At 49.7% G+C, this 19,530-nt stretch overlaps 1 protein-coding gene across 5 annotated transcripts in view; it reads right to left on the bottom strand.

The window, feature by feature from the left end:
* Window positions 1–19,530, bottom strand: part of RPTOR (regulatory associated protein of MTOR complex 1) — a 418,953-nt gene that overhangs the window by 90,748 nt on the left and 308,675 nt on the right. For all 5 annotated transcript variants that reach the window (XM_033182532.1, XM_033182531.1, XM_033182533.1 and 2 more), the window contains 2 exons: window positions 17,839–17,922; window positions 15,561–15,671 (listed from right to left, as the gene is read on the bottom strand). In XM_033182532.1, coding sequence (XP_033038423.1) covers window positions 15,561–15,671; window positions 17,839–17,922 — 195 coding nt within the window. The remainder of the gene's footprint in view (window positions 1–15,560; window positions 15,672–17,838; window positions 17,923–19,530) is intronic.

Raw genomic sequence — 19,530 nt, 5'->3', positions numbered from 1 at the left:
CCAGGGCCCCGCTGTGCCCATCCATCTTGCACAGGGCGAGCCGTCACCCCCGCCAGCTCTTGGTCTACTCGGCCTGGGTGCAGGCAAAAGAGCCTGGAAGTGGAACGGCTGAGTGGACAGCCCCTCCTGCTTCCTCTCTCTCTTGCTCATTTCATTCTTGGCAACCCAGAGGCAGCTGATACAACTGTCTCCCTCCGGCCAAACACCTCCCACCTTCCCAGGGGGACCGACAGACCTACTCCACTGCCGCTTGGCCTGTCACCAATGTGCTTGTCCACCTGGCCTGGTCTCTTCTGGGGCGGGTGGTCTCCCAGGACCGACCCAGTGCCGGGACAGGTGGCCCAGCTCATGTGGTCCAGCTTCCATGGGGGTGGGAGGAAGGGGCCTCTGCCTTTCTGGTCCACAGTTCTCCTGGGACAGCACGAGGGTGTGTTGGAATCTGCCCAGAGTAACACCATTCTGAGGGCTCCACACGGAACTAGGAGAATGGCTAAAAAGAAGCCATTCTGCACGGCTGTGCTACTTCCCAAATGATGAAAGTGTCACCCCGAGTCCCCTCAATGGCACCTCCTTGCCGATTACAGTTTCCGTGGAAGACGCCGGCTTCAAAAATGTGCTCCCTAGCAATGCAATCTTGCTGATTTTCTGCATATCACAACCTCTCTAGTTGGGAAATTCCATGGACCATCAAGGCAATTAAACTATGTTAGATGAGCAGGGGGAAGGCTAGGTGACATTTTGGCCATTCCTGGGACTCACCCAGCTCTGGGCACGGGTGCGCACCTGAGTACTGCTCAAGGGCCCCTAGCTGGCAAAGCTCCCACAGGAGGGTAAAACCGTGTCCACCATGTCCACTGACAGTCAGCTGGAAGATGCTAGTGCAGGAAGGTTAGCTCAGTAGGGGCAAACTGAAAGAAGGAATACTAAAAATTCCCAGAAATGCAAAACAAAACATAACAAAATAAAACCACCCCAGGACTAAGCCCTAAAAAATAAGCCTATATAAATAACAAAAGGAAATTAAAAGAACTATATTTAGACCCTAAAAAGATCATGAAACTGCAGGAAGGAGTAAGTGTAACCACAGACATAAAGCAGTTTAGGTCACACAAGCCCAGCACGTCCAAGCGACTTCCTTCCAAAGAGCAGCCTGCTCTGGAAGGGGCTGCAGTGGCTTCACCCAGGGGAAGCCTGACCTCAGCCGGGTTAGCTCCACCTCAGCCAGGGACCCAGGCCAGCGCCACAAGGGATCTGCCATTCCAACAACAGCATGCACCCTCGTTATGATGGGACCAGAAGGGCAGTCCCCTTTGGGGTCTTCCTCTCCAAACACCAATCTAACCAGGACAGAAACATCGGGCATGGCCGGGTGTGGTGGCTCACGCGGTCAGGAGATCGAGATCATCCTGGCTAACATGGTGCAACCCCATCTCTATTAAACAAAATACAAAAAAATTAGCTGGGCGTGGTGGCATGCGCCTGTAATCCCAGCTACCCAGCAGGCTGAGGCAGGAGAATGGCATGAACCTAGGAGGCAGAGGTTGCAGTGAGCCGAGATCGTGCCACCACACTCCAGACTGGGTGACAGAGCGAGACTCTGTCTCAAAAGAAAAAAAAAAAGAAAAAAAAAAACAGGGCAAATCACAACAGAGGGCCAGTCTACAAAATCCCTGACTAGTACCCCTGAAAGCCGTCAAGCTCATCAAAAACAAGGAGAGTCTGGGGAACTGTCACGGCCAAGAAAAGCCCAAGAAGATACGAGGACTCAATGTCATGTGGGATCCTGGGACAGAAAAAGGACATTAGCAAGAAAATCTGATGACTATCAACTGCAGTTAATGATAATTGATTAACATAAGTTCCTTGATCGCTGTGACAAATGTGTTGTAGTAACAGAAGATGTCCATAGGGAAAACTGGGCATAGGGTACACAAGAACTCTACTACCTTTTCAAGTTTTCTGTAAATCTAAAACTGTTCTAAAAAATAAAATGCGTTAACATAGAAACTATAGGAACAAGAGTTCAGGACACAAGCAAACAAAATCCCAGCACAGGAGGTAAAATGTTTGCTCAGGTCCTAGCTAGACTAGCCCTGGCCAGGGCACTGCCTTCTGCTGTGGGACCAGCAGGGGCACACGCTCTAGATGGCACTCTCTTGCCCACTTGGTGAGACTGAGTCATCGCTGGGTGACAGAGAAAGCTAACCTTGCACATTTTTTGAATTGAGTTTTGTGTGTACGTGTGTGAGAAATTGGGAGTGGGGAAAAGTGGAGAAGCAGGAAGAGGAGAGGCTATCAACGCCAGCAGACATGAACTGTGGTGAAATGACTTTGCAGAAGAAACAGTAGAGAATTTGAGCACGGGAAGGAGAGCCGGCACAGACGTGGGGGCTGCAGAAACAAAATTCTAAGACTCTCTCTTATGCCTTTTCTTCATAGCGTGGGTTCTTTCCGGGGACCACAGCAGCCTGTTCCTAGGGGGAAGCCTCTTTGAATATCCCAATCCAGATTTACTTCATGAACACCGTCACAGAGTATCTTTCCAAACCCACTGACATTACATCCTTGGAGTTCCCTGGTGGTACCATAAACACAACTTTATTAACTGTAACTCAGAAGGTCAGCCTGGACTGAGTATTAATTTTATCTACGAAAAACCCTCAATTAACTGGAACCTTGCCTACGAGGGTCCTTAATTAACTCTCCCCTTCTTAATCTTGCTAATTAGCAGACAGACAAATGATAACAGCAGGCTTGAGGAACTTAGTAAAACAACCACTGCCACCATCCTTGCAAAGTGTGACCAGCGGGGGACAGCTGTGGCCACATCTCCTGGACTTTCTCATCGCCAAGTTCTGCTGCTCTTTCAGCTCTGGTCCCATCACATAACCCTAAGGACAATTTCTTTCTTTTTTTTTTTTTGAGACGGAGTCTCGCTCTGTCGCCCAGGCTGAAGTGCAGTGGCGCGATCTCAGCTCACTGCAAGCTCCGCCTCCTGGGTTTACGCCATTCTCCTGCCTCAGCCTCCCGAGTAGCTGGGACTACAGGCGCCCGCCATCTCGCCCGGCTAGTTTTTTGTATTTTTTAATAGAGACGGGGTTTCACCGTGTAGGCCAGGATGGTCTCGATCTCCTGACCTCGTGATCCACCCATCTCGGCCTCCCAAAGTGCTGGGATTACAGGCTTGAGCCACCGCACCCGGCCAGGACAATTTCAAAAAATACTCTGCCATGTTTGCTTTCTGCTCCCCCATCCCCTGTGTTTTTCTGCACTGTATGAAAGATGCAGATAGCATGACGATTTGCCCAGAAATATTCCTAAGGAAAAGGACGCTTGCTTCCATGAGCACAAAGCCATGATCACACTCCAGACATGTGACAGCCACACAGTCCTCCCGCCTGACTCGCGGTCCAGAGTCAAACTCCTCCCGATCCTCCCGCCTGACTCGAAGTCCAGAGTCAAACTCCTCTCCAGCCTCCTGCCTGACACGAAGTCTAGAGTCAAACTCCTCCGGATCCTCCTGCCTGACTCACGGTCCAGAGTCAAACTCCTCCCGATCCTCCCGCCTGACTCGCGGTCCACAGTCAAACTCCTCCCGATTGTTCACAATCGTCCTCTGTGAGCCTCTGGTTTTTGATCCAGGATCCAACCAGGAACTGCACTTAGCTGATATACATCATTAGGCTTGAGAATAAATCCCCCCACATTTTGGGGGGCATTTCTTGAATTAAAAATCTAGAGCGGGGGAGGCGGGTGTGGTGGCTCATGCCTGTAATCCCAGCACTTTGGAGAGTGAGGCAGGAGGATCACTTGAGGTTCTGGGAGATTGAGACCAGCCTGGCCAACATGGGAAACCTCATCTACCAAAAATATAAAAATTAGCAGGGCTTGGTGGCAGGCGTCTGTGATCCCAGCTACTTGGGAGGCTGAGGAAGGAGACTCGCTTGAACCTGGGAGGTGGAGGTTGCAGCGAGCAGAGATCGTACCACTGTGCTCCAGCCTGGGCGACAGAGCAAGACTCCATCTCAGAAAAAAAAAAAAAAAAAAAAAAAAAAAAAAAAAAAACCTAGAAGGGAACAGTACAGTTCTTTGTAGACTGCCCCACAATTAGAATTTTTTAGCAGCCTCATTGTGGTATAAGTGACATATAAATTTGAAGTACAGAATCTGACCATTTTGGACGTACGTCCACACTTGTGAAGCTACCGCCACAATCTAGGTGGGGTCTGGCCCCCCGGACGTTTTCTTCTCCCAGTGCCCCCACCCTCACGTGTCCCGAGCAGCAGCTCATCTCCTTTCTGTGACTATGGTCTGCATTTTCTCGAGTTTTAAATGAATGGAACCATGCCCTCTAAGTATTTTGAGATCGGTTCATGCTTTTTTTTTTTTTTTTGAGGCGGAGTCTCTCTCTGTCGCCCGGACTGGAGTGCAGTGGCCAGATCTCAGCTCACTGCAAGCTCCGCCTCCCGGGTTTACGCCATTCTCCTGCCTCAGCCTCCCGAGGAGCTGGGACTACAGGCGCCCGCCACGTCGCCCGGCTAGTTTTTGTATTTTTAGTAGAGACGGGGTTTCACCGTGTTAGCCAGGATGGTCTCGATCTCCTGACCTCGTGATCCGCCTGTCTCGGCCTCCCAAAGTGCTGGGATTACAGGCTTGAGCCACCGCGCCCGGCCGGTTCATGCTTTTTTATTGTTGAGTAGGATTTCATTGCATGGAGAGATTGCAGTTTGCTTATTCATCCACTTGTTAATGTACATTTACGCTATTCCCCAGATTTTAGGCCATTATAAATAAAGCTGCTAGGAACATTCATGTACAAGCCTGTGTGTGGACATGCTTCCATTTCTCTTGGGGAATACCTAGGAATGGAATGGCTGGATTGTATGCTGAGTGTGTGCTAATCTTTATAAGAAACTGTGAAATAATTTTGCAAAGTGGTAGTGCACGCTTTGCACTGCCCTCAGCAGCATACGAGGGTTCCAGTTCCTCCACGGCCTTGCCAACACTTGAGGGCATCAGCTTCTTAGGCATCTACTGGGTGTGCAGTGGTAGATGACTGTGGGTGCAGTTTGCATTTCTCTGGTGACTAATGATACTCAGCATTGTTTCATGTGCTTAGCTGCCATTCGTACTTCTTTGGCGAAGCGTCTGCTCAAAACGTTTGCCCGCTTTTCTTTGTCGGCTTGTGTTTGTTTTCATATTGAGTTTTGAGAGTTTCTTTCTACACTCTTGCCACTAGCTTGTAACAGAAAAACGATTTGTCAATATTTTCCCAGTCTGTGTCTTGCCTTTTCATTCTCTCCGCGTCATCACAGGGCAGGTGTTTATATGTATGGGTCTATTTCCTGACTTTCTTCCTGTTCCATTATCTGTTTGTTCATTTGAAGCTATTTCCGATCTTGAGTACTGTGGATTTATAGTCACTCTTGGAATCAGGTAGTATTAGTCCTTCAACTGTGTTTTTCTTTTTCCAAGTTGTTTTGCCTACTGTAGGTCCTTTGTATTTCCATGTGGCTCTCAGAAGCAGAAATCATGATAATGGACGATCTCTTCATTTATTTAGGGCTTCCTTCATTTCTTTTCACAATGGTTTGCAGTTTCGGTGTACAGATCTTGCCTACCTTTTGTCAGAATGTATCCCTAAGTATTTCTTTTTTTTAGTGGTACTGTAAATGTTCTCTATTTTAATTTCAACTTCTAATTGTTGATTGCTAGTGTATATACATAAATTGAATTTTGTATATTGATCTTATAACCTGTAAACTTACTAAACTTTTTCTAGTAGCATTTTAAAATAGATTAAACCGGATTTTCCACACAGACAATCATGCTGTTTGAAAATACAGTTCAACCTCGTCCTTCTGAATCTGAATGCCTTTTCTTCCTTGACTCACGCTGCTACCTAGAACTTCCAGTACAATGTCGAGGGATGTGACAAGAACAGATGGCTTGACCTTGCATTTAGTCTTTCACCATTGTATGGTGTAAATTTGGTGTATTGGCTGTAAATTTTTGGAGATGCTGTTTGTCAGGTAAACGAAGTTCCCTTCTATCAGAAGTTTGCAGGGAGCTTTTTTTTTTTAATCAGAAGTGGATCTCAGATTTTGTTAAAATACTTTGCATCTCTTGAGATGGTAATATGGTTTTTATCTTTTTCTAATATGGTAAATTACACGGACTTTTCTCTCTCTAAAAACAATTCTTTAATAATCTGAAGAGGCATCCGTTGATTTTTCAATCCTTAAACAGGTTTACATTCCTGAAATAAATCCCACTCGATTATGTTTTATTGTTTTTATAGAGCATTGAATTTAATTTGCAAACATTCTGTTTGGCATTTTTGTGCCTATGTTCAAGAGAATACTGGTCTGTAGTTTTCTTTTCTTGCAGTGTGTGTCTAAGCATTGGTGTCAGGTAATGCTGGCCTCACAGAATGATATGGGAAGGTGCTGAGATGTCATCCAAATATGCCTTCCTTAATGTTTAGTAAAATCCACTGGCGGAGTCACCAGAACCTGCAGTTTTCTTTGGAGTCAAAGTTTTCAGAATTTGTAGTGACAGGCACAGCGACTCAGGCTGTAATCCCAGCAGTTTGGGAGGCCACGGTGGAAGCACTGCTTGGGCCCAGAAGCTCGAAACTAGTCTGGGTGATGTCATGAGATCCAGTCTCTAAAAACAAAAAAAGGAGAGCGCTGTTCATGTTAACGAGCTCCTGAGTGAGTTGTGCGTGTCATGCAAGGACTCAAAGTTATCAAATGTTCTCCCATCAAATTGCTCACGACAGTTGCTTATCATCCTTTTGATATCCCCAGAATCTTTGACGACGTCACCTCTCTCATTCCTGATGCTGGAATCTGTGTCTTCTTTGTCTCCTTATTAGTTAGAGTGATGTTTCACAGTTTTATTCATCTGTTTTAAAAAAATATGTTTTGTTCAACAGATTTTGATGTTTCACTGTTTTCTTTTGTATTAGTCTCCAGTCTGATCTGTATTATTTCCTTTGGCCAACAGCTTTGGGTTTACTCCACTCATGCTGCTCTCTTGAGGTAGAAGCCGAGGTCTTGGGTTGGAGACCGTCCCTCTTTTCCAATGCATCGTCTAGCAGCTGCTGCACATTCCCCTCTCAGCACTGCTCAGAGCTGGGTCCATGTATACTCAACCTATTTATTTTACATCTTAATATACATGTTTATATAATGGATTTATTTAATGCAACTATTTATAAGTACATTATGATGTATACATACTTATAGTAATATTTTATACAAATCTTTGTTATTCGTGATTTATAATATCTATGTAGCTTAATATTACATATTTATATTCTATTTTGTATTAAGCATATATATTAATATAATTTACTTACAATGTTATGGAATAAAATGAAAATCATTTATTTATCTAAAAGTTTCTGTTTCTAAGTGCTTAGAGACATTCCCATTACCTATCACTGATTTGAGTTTGACTCCACTGTGGCTGTAGAACACGCCTGTAAGACTTCAGTTCTTTACATTTGTTGAGGTTTATTTGGCCAAGGGTCGGGCCTATCCTGGCACAGGCTCTGTGCACTCTGTGGCTGCTGCGTGGCGTGTTCTAGAAACGTCAGGGCTCAGCTGCTGGAGCGTGCTGCTCAAGTCTCTGCCGTTCTTACTGATTTCTCTTCGGCTTGTTACTTGTTACTGAGAAAGGAGCACTGAAATCTCCAAATGTAATGACGGATTTATCTATTTCTCCTCGCAGCTCCATCAGGTTTGCTGGATGTATTCTCAAACTGTTATTAGGTGAATAGACATTTAGGACTGCGACATTCTCTTGATGAATGATGAATGGACTTCTGGAGCATTATGAAATGTCTGTCTTTATTGCTAGCCACATTCTCTGCTCCCAAACCTCCTCTGTCTGATGTTAACACAGGCCCTGCAGCCTTCCTCTGCTTAGTGCCTTCATGGCAGAGATTTTCCCATTCTTTTACCTTAATCTACTCGTGTCTTTATGCCAAAAGTACATTGCTCGTAGCCATCGTATGGTTTTTTCTTGCTCTTCAACCTGGTGGCCTCTGCCTTCTCATTGCAGTGTTCAGTCTCCACTCCGCAGTACGGGCAGGATTAGGTGTCCGTCCATCATCCCCCCTTTTTCTATTTGCTGCATCTACTCTGGTTATCTTTTTCCTTCCGTGTTGTCTATATTTATGATTTCATATCATCTATGTTGTCAGCTAATTAACAGTAATTCTTTTTAAAATTTGAGTGGCAGCTTTAGGGTTTATGGACTACTGTTGTTCGTCTTCAGGCAGGTGATACAAGACCACTTCAAACAAAGTCCAAGAATCTTACAATAGTATTTCTTCATTCTCTCTCCTCCCCATCTTTTTGCTACTATTAGCACACATTTTGCTCTTACAAATGGTATTCATTCTGTGGGGTGCTGTGGCTTGTGCCTGTGATCCCGGCTACTTGGGAGGCTGAGGCAGGAGGATGGCTTGAGCAAGGGAGTCTGAGCTTACAGTGAGCTGTGATCAGGTCTGGGCAAAAGAATGAGACCTTGTCTCCTAAGGAAAAAAAATTAAGAGTGCAAAAGGCTTATTGAAAAAAAATTCATACTACACTGTTATTATTTTTCTTAAAAAATTATCTTTCAAAGAAGATTTAAATAAAAACAAAGAAACCCCATATTTATCCACATAGTACTCATTTCTGGTGCTTTTAATTCCTTTGTGTAGAACTGTGTTTCCCTCTGAAGAGTAATTCTCCTCAAGCCTAAAGGACTTCACGTTTCTTGCAGTGTGGGTCTCCCGGGGATGAGTTTTCATCTTTTGTATATCTTCAAAAATCTTTATTTTGCCTCCATTTGCAAATATATTTTCAGTGGGTATAGAATTCTAGGTTGACGGTTTTTTCTCTTTCTCTGCTTTAAAGATGCTGTTCTGCTTTCTGCCTTTTCCATCTGTAGGAAATCTGCAAGAAGAAACCTGCCGTCATTCTCACCTTTGCGCCTTACTAGCTTTTTACTGGCTGCCTTTAGACTTTTGAATTTATCACTGTTTTCCAAGCAATTTGATTCTGATAAGCCTTCGTGTAGTTTTCTTGTGCTTAGGGTTTGCTAAGCATTGTGGATCTGTGGGTTTATAATTTTAATCAAATTCAAAAACATTTTAGCTATTGTTTCCTCAAATACTTTTTCTCCCAGCCTCCTTTATGGACCCCCAAACGGTATGTTACGTCACTTGCAGTTGTCCCACAATGGAATGATATTCCTTTAATTAAAATTTTTCTTTTTTCTTTTCTTACCATGCTTATTTTTGTTAGTTTCTATTGCTATTTTCTTTCGTTCTCTGAGGCAGGGCCTCACTCTCTTCCCCAGGCTGAAGTGTCATGGCACAATCATGGCTCTTTGCAGCCTTGACCTCCCGGGCTCAACCGACTCTCCTGCCTCAGCCTTCTGAATGGCTGGGCCTACAGGCGAGCGCCACCATGCGTGGCTGAGTTTTGTATTTTTTCTTGTAGAGTCGCGGTTTCACCATGTTCCTCAGCCTGGTCTTGAAATCCTGACTTGAGTCGTCTGCCTGCCTCAGCCTCCAAAAGTGCTGAGATTATAGACGTGAGCCCCGTGCCTAACCGTTTACTGCTTTTTCCTGCAATGCTTAACTGGTTGTTAATGCCAACAAGTATATTTTTTCCCATCACATATTGCCATTTTCATCTCTAGAAATTTAAGTTGGGTTCTTTTTATATTTTCCATGTCTCGATTTAACTTTTTGGGTATGTGGAATAGACTTGCAATATTTTAATGTCCCGACCTCCTAATTACACCCTCTGCAGCAGTTCCGAGTGGGTTTTAATGGGTTGGTTTCCTTTTCTTCATGATGGGTCACACTTTCCGGATTCTCTTTACCTGCCTGGTCATTTCCGGCTGGTGGTGTGCAGTGCAGTGTAACCTGGCATGGGGAGTGATTCTGGGGGAGGCCCTCTGGGATCAGAGTCCTGGGAGAATCCTGGAGAGACGGGTTTCTTCACGTGCTCCCCTTGGTGCTCCTTGTCCTGGGCGGTGCCATCTGTTAGATCAGTGCCCCCACGGTGCCCTGCTCTGTCTCATCTGTCTCACACAAACGGCACACACCTCTCCCCCACGGCACACGGTGTTCTTCCATCTTTTATTCTGTCCGAGCCCACCTTCTTTAAGGCCTCCCCGAATCCCTCAGATCTTCTGGCTTAATGGGACACAGGATGTGTCCTGCAGGTGCTTGAGAAATGAGGGGGGTCTCAGGCTTGCCCATCTGCTAAGCCCAGCCTGAGTGGGCTCGCATCCTTCTCAAACTCTTAAGTGTGCCCTGAGGGCCGGCTGGCGGCAGCAGAGGGATGCTGAGAACACTGGGAGACTGGCTGGCCTCTGTCTGCACCTCGGAACCTCTGAGCAGGCTCTGTGATCTTTACAAGTGGACCTGTCTGTACACCATGTGCACCCCAATCTGCACAAGGGCAAGCCCCAGGAGTCACAGGGACCGCGGGGGGCTGCAGGAGGCACTCATCATGCGGGGCGGAGCGCCGGAGGACCACCAGCACACAGGGAGGGGGCGGAACACACATCATGCAGGGGCGGAACTCCGGACGACCACTAGCAACACAGAGGGGCATGCACACATTGTGCTGGGCGCACACATCATGGGGGGTAGCGGTGGAGCTCCGGAGCACCCTCAGCAACATACATAGCCAGATGTGGGGAGGGGAAGGGAGTGGAGGAACGACCCCTCAAAAACACAGGAAACCTTCATCTCTGAGAAGTTATCGCCAGGGTAATGACGGAAGGAAGGGCGAGACAGGTGAGGTAGATGAGGCTCGGTTTCTACCAGAAACACTTCAAAATGCTCCTCAGTGGAATGATTGCTTTAAATATGCAGGTGCAACAAGCTGGTTAAGAAATTAATTCACAGGAAGGCCTGTGGTGCCTGCAGGCAAGGGCATGCACAGCTGGCTGTGGGAACAGCTCCCCAAGCAGTACTGAGCAGATAACCCCTTCAGCATCATGAATATGAAACCCGAGGCCCTGTTATCTGCCTGGAGCAGGGTGTAAAACGAAGGCACGCTGCAGCCTCTGTGCTCACAGCCACGTTCTGCCATTTGGGGCACTCGAAAGTAACAGGCCTTGGGAGATCAACGGGACCAAGAGCCAGTTTTGAATAAGACGCCTCGCACTGCAACACGACGATGGGCTGTGGATGCAGCGAGAACGTCACGATGAAGGCGGTCCCCTTTCACCAAGAGCCACCCCTGAGACTGAAAATAAAGACATCATCAATTTCCAGGTCCTAAAAGGTACTAAAAACACGAAGTCTGAGAATCAAAGTTGGCTTAGACACGTTCCTGCAGCACTGGAGGGGCTGGGGCAGGGATGGGGAGCAGGCTCAGACAGCTGTAATCCTAGACCCCTGCACGCGGACGGCATCTCCTCCGTCCCTTCACCCTGGGCTCCATTTTGCGCATCTGGGAACCTCTACACATGGTCCTTCATCCATGGCCAGGTGCCAAGACATTTCTAAGTGTGTCCATGTAGATGACTGAAGACACTGGGGTAGGAGAGAAACCATGTTTCAAAATGATTTCCTGCCAAACACCCTTTGTTTACATAATGTGACCTTCGATGAATCTGAAGAAGAGTAAAATAGAAATGATCCAAACCTCTTGCTTCCTGACTCACAAAGCCAAGCTTTCCGTTTAGTAAGAAAAGGTTTTAGTGTAACAGAGACAGGCAGGAGAAATGTGAGATTTACGTGGTGCCCCTTCCTGGTCCTATTCCTTTATCATTTACACAGCAGTTTTCCACGTCCTGGTTCTGAGCTCTGGAACTGTGGCTGGAGGCAGACGGCCTAAGGATCACTGCCATGATTTTACAGAGGCAAATCGTGGCCAAGGAAGTGAAAATGACTTGTCAGAGCAAATGCAGTGATGGGATCAAACTCACACTTTTAACTCTTAAATTCATTGCTTTAGCCAATCTTTCAAAGCAGTCATTCTTTATCCGTAGTTTAATGGGTGGCAGGGAAAATATTTTGCTGAAACATATGGTATTCCGGTCACCATTATGGAGTGTTCCCTGGTCACAGCCAGGTCCGGAGCACTGGGCCCAGGAGGGTTCAAGGTTGAAGTGAGGTCAAGGTCAGTCTCAGCTGCGCTGAGAGGAGGAGAAGCAGCTCCTGGCACCCAGTTCAGGAAATCAGGAGCAGAGATGGCAAGTATGGCAGCCGATCTGTGCCGGCAGAGCCATGGTCAGTGCCCCAGGCCCAGAAAAAGAGTGAGAGATCCCAGAACTGGAAGAGGGGCCGGAGGCTGCTTCTCGGAGAGAGCATATACACAAAATCCTAGGGCATCTACAAGAACCAGCGAACTAGCAGAAAATCCCAGGGAATCTACAAGAATCAGTGGAACTAGCGAGAGGTCAACACTGCTGCCGGGTAGGATCGACACACGCCTCCAAGGTGGAAGCCCTTGCCGCCTCCCCCCACCCCTGCTTCGGTGGTGGCCTCCCCCCTCCTCTGCTTTTGTTGCCATACCAAAGTCTTAGGTGAGCACTTGGGGTGTGGGGAGGCTATGGTCAGGGCTGGGTGCGGAGAGCAGAGGGGCTGAGCAGGGGCCCAGGGGTCCGTGGGCAGCAGAGCTGGGGACTTGATGGCCTGGGCTGGACCTGAGTCAGCAGGGGCTGTGGGTGGGGGACACAGCAGTGGCTTGTGTAGGGTGTGCAGGGCTGATGGATGAGAGCGCGCAGTGCAGCTCGGGGTGTCTACCAGTACCTGCACAGCAGGGGCAGTGAATTTGGCTGAACAAAGCCCAAGGTGGCAGCTTCAGCAAGCACAGCAGGTCCTGGTGGCCAGTGCAGCATGGCCGACAGGGCTAAGGATAAGGCCGGGTCTCAGTGCCAGTGATTGGAGGAGGAGCTGACAGAATCTGGCCCAGGGAGTGCCGCGGCGGCAGGCAGGAGCCCCGGGGGCTGTAAGCTCCGTCCACTCTCCCCTCACCTGCCTCACAGAAAAGGGAAGGGTGGCCTTCCCCGGCTGCAAGCCATGCCCTCTCCAAGGTGGTCTTGGCATTCTCCCATACCTGCTCTGTGACTTTGCTAAACCCTCGCTTTTCCTGTGTGGACAAGGAGCTCCAGACCCAGGCAGGGGCCCAGCAAGGTAGCTACATGGCCCCTGCTCCCTCCTGTGGGCGGTACCTCACCAGAAAATAGGATGCAAATTCACGCTGACTTCACAGGGGATGTAGGAATTAAGAGACTTTGCATATGAAAGCCGCTGGACAGGGCGACACACACACACGCACACCCAAGTGCCCGTATACATGACCACCCCGGCACACACATGCACCCAGCAGCTGGCTGAAGTCCAGGGGGGAACGTGGACCTGCTCTTACAGGCCTTCCAATGAGCTGCTGGGGTTGGTTTGCTTCAAAACCAAGCAGGGAGCAAAGCCAGCCTTGCCCTGATGCTGGCTCCTCAGTCCTGCTCTCCTCACCCAGGGCGGCGACCCTGGAGCAAGAATGGCTTGGCTTCTTCCTGGGGCTCCCTGCCAGCCTGGCTCCGATCCCACCTCTGTATCCCACACATGTTCCTCTGCACATGGACAGCTAAAAGCAAAGGCATCTTTGGGACACCTTCGTCCCCCAACAACTCTGCAGAGGGCAACATATCCCCCCCAACTCCATTCCCAGCACACACCCTTTGTTCCAGAATCTTCATGTTCTGTAAATGAGCCCTTCCCAGACCCCGTGCACCACTCTGTATTGCTCTCCTCTCCACTGTGCCACATGAGGAGCTTTCGAGAGCTCTCCCGCAGCTGAGCCTGCCACATTTTCCTTTGAGGGTCTCGCCTGCCATCACCACTGGGTGGACAAGGTCCCCCAGTCTTGGCCTCGGGCCAGTCCTGCTCCCAGGCCGCACAGGGCTCCTGACCAGTTGTCTCTGGAAGGCTCCCCGAGCCCCGGCCGGCCACACAGGCTCCAGCCCGAGTCGCCTCTCCCCACCTAGGCTTGGTGCCACCGCCCTCTCTGCCACCCTCCTAGCCCTGCAGCCCGACCTCCTCCGCCCACGCTCCTGGAGGAAAATGCCCCCCACCCCGTGTTGCCCTACAATCCACTTGACTCCCAGGCCAGGCAATGTTTATAAACCACAGCTTCATTCTTTTGATGTCTTTGTTCCAAAATCTGTAATAATCCCCCATCTGCTAAATGAAGTTCCACTGTGTCTCCCTGGAACGGTGTACCCTCCGCCTGGATGGGGCCTCCCTGCATGTCCCTGCACACAGGCCACACGGAGTGCGGAGCAGCCTGCCCTCCTCTAAACGTCTTCCCAACCGGCCCTGCCACCTCCACGTTTGGACCCCTGCCCGACATCCACCCTCTCAAGGCCCTTCCTGGCATTTCCAGTTCAGCATAGGCCGGGTCCCGCCCACAGGACTTCTCAGCCCCACTCCTCTGACCCATCTCGCTGGTAGCTCCTGCAGGAGGTGACCCCGCCTCACAACAGGGCTGGTGTCACCTGCAACCCTCGCCTGCACTCAAGCATGAGCCGCTGGGGACAGGGACAGCTGACCTTGTGCCTCTCTTACCATAGCTAAATATGGGTCCCTGGCCTAGATGATTGAGGGGTGAACACGTGGCTGCAGGGCCAGGGCTGATGCCCATCAAAGAGGGCAGAGCCAGGCAGCCCCATGTAAGGGGGTGGCCCTAACACCTTGGGGCCTGGCCCAGACCACCTGTTCAGGGTTGAGGAGGGGGAGAAATGCAATGGTGGGCACAGGAGGGGCCGATGCGGGGTCTGGGCGAGGCAGAGGCCAAGTTCACTGCCATGGTGGGGCTGTTTCCAGCCAGGGTCAGGAGCACGGGGGCAGCCTTATGGGGGGTCAGACACAGGCAGGGGGACAGAGTGCAAGGCACCAGGGGAAGGCCCGGGACAGGACAGGTGTGGGGGACAGAGTGCAGGGCACCAGGGGAAGGCCAGGGACAGCACCGGCGGAGGGGACAGAGTACAGGGCACCAGGGGAAGGCCAGGGACAGGACAGGCCGGGGGCACAGCGCAGGGCACCGGGGAAAGCCAGGGACAGAATGGTGGGTGGGGGAGAACTGAGCACAGGGCACCAGGGGAAGGCCAGGGACAGGACAGGCCGGGGTGGGGGACAGAGCACAGGGCACCGGGGGAAGGCCAGGGACAGGACAGGTGGAGGGGAAAACTGAGCGCAGGCCACTGGGGGAAAGACAGGGACAGGACAGGTGGAGGGACTGAGTGCAGGGTACCAAGGGAAGGCCAGCGACAGGACGGTGGGGGGCGGGCAAACTGAGCACAGGGCACCGGGGGAAGGCCAGGGACAGGACAGGTAGGTGACAGCCCCCATGACCCAGAGGTGGCTGCCGAGGTGGGGCGTGTCCCACTTTACCCCAGAAGAGAGGAAGGGAAGGGCTGCGGCGCCTGGAGCAGGAGCGAGGCTGGAGAAAGGGCAGGCCGGAAGCACAGGGCTCGGCATTCCCAGAAGGGCCGCTGGGTTCACATCACCCTGGGGAGGAGGGCGGGGTACTCACGCTGTCCACTGCGAGGATCTTGGCCCAGATGAAAACGAGAAGTGGCCGCAGCTCTCGGGCCGAGCTCTGGAGCAGCTTCAGCACGTAGGGGAAGATGCCGACAGACAAGGCCTGGGGGAGAGGGAGGGCGTCAGCGCGCCAGGGCTCTGCCTGTGCCACAGTGAGGGAACGGGCAGCAGCAGGGGTGCCACGCGGGACCAGCTGCAGTGTTATCTTCAGCACATACGGGAAACGCAACAGGAATGAATGGGCCTCACTTAAAGTAAAGAGGGGCTTCCTCCAGATTTATCTCTGATGTATTCCTAGAAGCTGCCACGTACTGCTAGCCTTGACTGGCGTCAGAAACTGGAATTGATCGGGCGGCAGCTTTTCCTTGTGGAGGCGCAGGCTGCTTGCGCCTGGGGCCCTCGCCTGCTCTCGGTGGGCCCGTTCGCTCTCAGCAGCACGGCATCAGGCGCCTTCACTGTGCTGTTCGCGTATAAGCCACGGCCACCTCTCCGTGACGGCGTGGCCAGCTCGCTCAACACTCACATCAGAGCTTCAGATACACCTTGGGAGAAAGATGCCTGCCCTGGGAAAGGCAGGGAGGAGCAGGGGTCGCCCAGGGGCTGGCTGGCGCCCGGTTCTGGCCGCATGTCATTCTCAGGGGACTCTGCCCTCAGAGGCAGGGGAGGGACAGCGTGGAGGGCACTGCAGCGTGGAGGATGCCTGGCAAAGTATGGCTGCACTCGACAGTCAGGGGTTTCTGCTGCGTCCTTATCTCAAAGCTGCTGGAATTTCACAGATATTCCAAAGGTATCCCTTTCCAATAAGTGAGGTCCCCTACAACCACGACAGGAAGTGGTGCTGGGACCCAGGCCTGGGCTCCTTCCCCAGGAAAGGCCACATTTAACAAGGAAAGAGCAGTTTCTCTGGTTCAGGTGCCTGGGCCCTCCCCTGAAAGGCAAAATCTGTACCTGTGAAAATACCTCATTTATCCAGCCTTGGTTCATGTGTTAGCATGAGCAGCAATGAGCAGAAGCCTAATTCTTTAAAGGGAAGAAACTGGTTTTAAAATGTTAATCTTCAAAATGACCCTCTTTCTGAAATGTTATGAATACATGCTTCCTGTCTTCTGAGAGTGCCAGCAATACCACGCAAGCCTCTCCAGCATGACTGGGTGACCGAATCACGCCAGCCTCCTCCGATGACTCAGGCCCCGACTCTGTTACAAGCTGTTTGTGGCCTCAGGCACCCGGAGTGAAAATGGCCCAGTGGTGAGTGCTGAATGATTTTTTCTCGTTTTGGATGTTTTCTCTCCTCCTTCGGTGCTGGACTATCAATTACCACTCTTTGTCAACATTATATGATGCAAATAAATACACCAGACCCCAGGTACTCACCACCCAGCTTCCGTGACAGCGGCTCCGCACCCACCGCCCCACCGCGCCGCTCCCAGGCACAGTAAGTTAAGGCTCAGATGTCATGTGATTTCACTGGTGAATATTTAGTGTCTATCTCTAAAAAGTTAGGTCTCTTTTATAAAAACACGATCTAGTACCATTACCACACCCAAGAAAAACGAACAGTGATTCTTGAATAACATATAAATCCAGCTCCTGTAAAATTTCTGATTGTTTTATGAGTATTCATTTTTGGAACTTCAACAGAACTAAGTAAGGTTTACTGTACACGGCAACTGGCCGTAGGTCTCTCGAGTTTCCCTGACTCTGCAGTTCCCTCTCAGCCTCCTTTAACTTTCCCTGTGAGTTATTTGTTAAATGCGTGTCGCCTCTTGATCCTGCCTCTGCCAGGCATTTTTTTTAGTGGCCATCACTACTCTGCTATAGGATGAGGAACCAGAAGAGCGTTTTCGAATTGTGCCTGCCATGATGGTGAGCAGACAGTGCTGAGGATCCAGACTCCTCCTGGGGGAAGCAGCAGCACGCGGAGGGCGCTGCGTCAGGCTCAGGGGCGCCCTGCTCCTCCCCAGCGCTGGGCGGCCGCTCAGGAAAAGGTGACCAGCCAACACGCTCACTCCTATGTCTAACATTGGACGTACAGAGGGGCGACAACCCTGGAACCCCAAACGCCAGGCAGCACTGCAGGCTGCACGGGAACAGAGTGGGCTCCGTGAGGGCCTGAGGATCGACAGGACACCACCACGGTGGACACACTCGCCCTGGTTCTCACGGCTGGGGGTGGCTCTGGATCATGAAACACGTGCACAGACTGAAACACGGAGCCTGATTTCTGTCCCACCTCCCGCAGCCCCCAGGTTAATGAGGAAGGCACGTACCAGGCTCACTGCCCAGGGACCCAGGTCCAAAAATCTTCCAAGCAAGTCCAGTGCTCTCAGCCGGTGCACTTGGCTTAACAGCACCTGGAAGAACAAGAAGAAAATGGTATCACTGCAAACCATACTGGTGTGCAGCCCCCAAATGCGGCTGCACGAGCTGCCAGCTTTGGAGCAGTCTGACCACAGTTCAGATCTGTCTGCTGCTTCAGTCACAGTTACCTAGAGCTGGTGCTCCTTTCCTTACAAGTTCATGCTTTTACAGGTGAAGAAAACATGCTTTATTCCTTTATTACACAGATAAAACACACTCAATGTAGATAATATTAGAACAAACATGTTTTAATTGCATTTACAAAGCTAACTCGCTGGTGATATTTTGGTATACGAACCCAGATATTGTTCTCTATGTCCACACTTCTCTTATTGATTCTGAACTAGATAATATGTGATTATATTTCTCAGCTCCTTTAACTAAATAATGCACCATGAACGTTGTTCATGTCACTAGGTACGTACTGACCATATCATTCCCAATGCCAGCACAGTACTTCCATTACACAAATGTACACAATTCTTTTAAACAACTTCCCCACTGACGGATATTTAAATTATCATCAAAATGTTGCTACTTTTAAAATTTTTATTTATTTATTTTTGAGATAGGGTCTTGCTCCGTTGCCCAGGCTAGAGTACAGACGCCAGATCATGACCCACTGTGGCCTCAACCTCCTGGGCTCAAGTGATCCTCCCACCTCACCCCTGAGTAGCTAGGACCACAGGTAGGTGCCACCATGCCTGGTTAATTTTTGTATTTTTTATAGAGATGGGGGTCTCACTACATTGCCCATGCAGGTCTTGAACTTCTAGCTCAAGCAGTCCTCCCACCTCAGCCCCCCAAAGTGTTGGGATTACAGGCGTGAGCCATCATGCCTGGCCGAAATGCTGCTCTTATAAATAACACTGTGATCAGTATCCTAATAGGTACATCTGCACACTCACATGATTTTTTTCCAGTAAGATAAATGTGAGTTTTAAAAAGGTAAGGTCGGAGTATAGATACTTCAGTTACCAAATGACCCTGCGGCTGACCCCACTCACACTCTCGATGGCACCCAGCAGCGCTCACTGGGGTGTGACTCTGGACAAATTACTTAACATCGCTGAGCCTTGATTTATTAATTCATAAAACACATATAAGACAACACCTGCCCATAAGAGTTTCATTAAAAAACAAATATAAAGCGTGTGGGACAATATTAGCCCATATTACACTATGACTAGCCAATAGCACAGGGGAAAATACATCCTTCTGGATTTCTTGGATTTCAAGGGGAGCACATTTTGCAGGCTGATGGGTCATTTCCACAGTAAACTTGCCCTGCATGCCTTTAGTTTTCTACTTCAATGTGTGGCTTTTTCTTATTGACACATCAGAGTTCCTTATAAATTAGAGTGGGCTTTGCCAGAGGTTTTGCACATACTTTTTTTGTTATATCAAAGTTTCACACTTTTTTTTGAGACAAAGTCTCACTCTGTTGCCCGGGCTGGAGTGCAGTGGTGTGATCTTGGCTCACTGCAAATTCCACCTCCCGGGTTCACGCCATTCTCCTGCCTCAGCCTCCTGAGTAGCTAAGACTACAGGCGCATGCCACCATGCCCGGCTAATTTATTTTTGTATTTTTAGTAGAGATG

This window comes from Trachypithecus francoisi, unplaced genomic scaffold (genome assembly GCF_009764315.1).
Source record: "Trachypithecus francoisi isolate TF-2019V2 unplaced genomic scaffold, Tfra_2.0 Lachesis_group20, whole genome shotgun sequence".
Taxonomy (NCBI): Eukaryota; Metazoa; Chordata; class Mammalia; order Primates; family Cercopithecidae; genus Trachypithecus; species Trachypithecus francoisi.
This window is presented reverse-complemented; position numbering and strand designations above follow the sequence as displayed.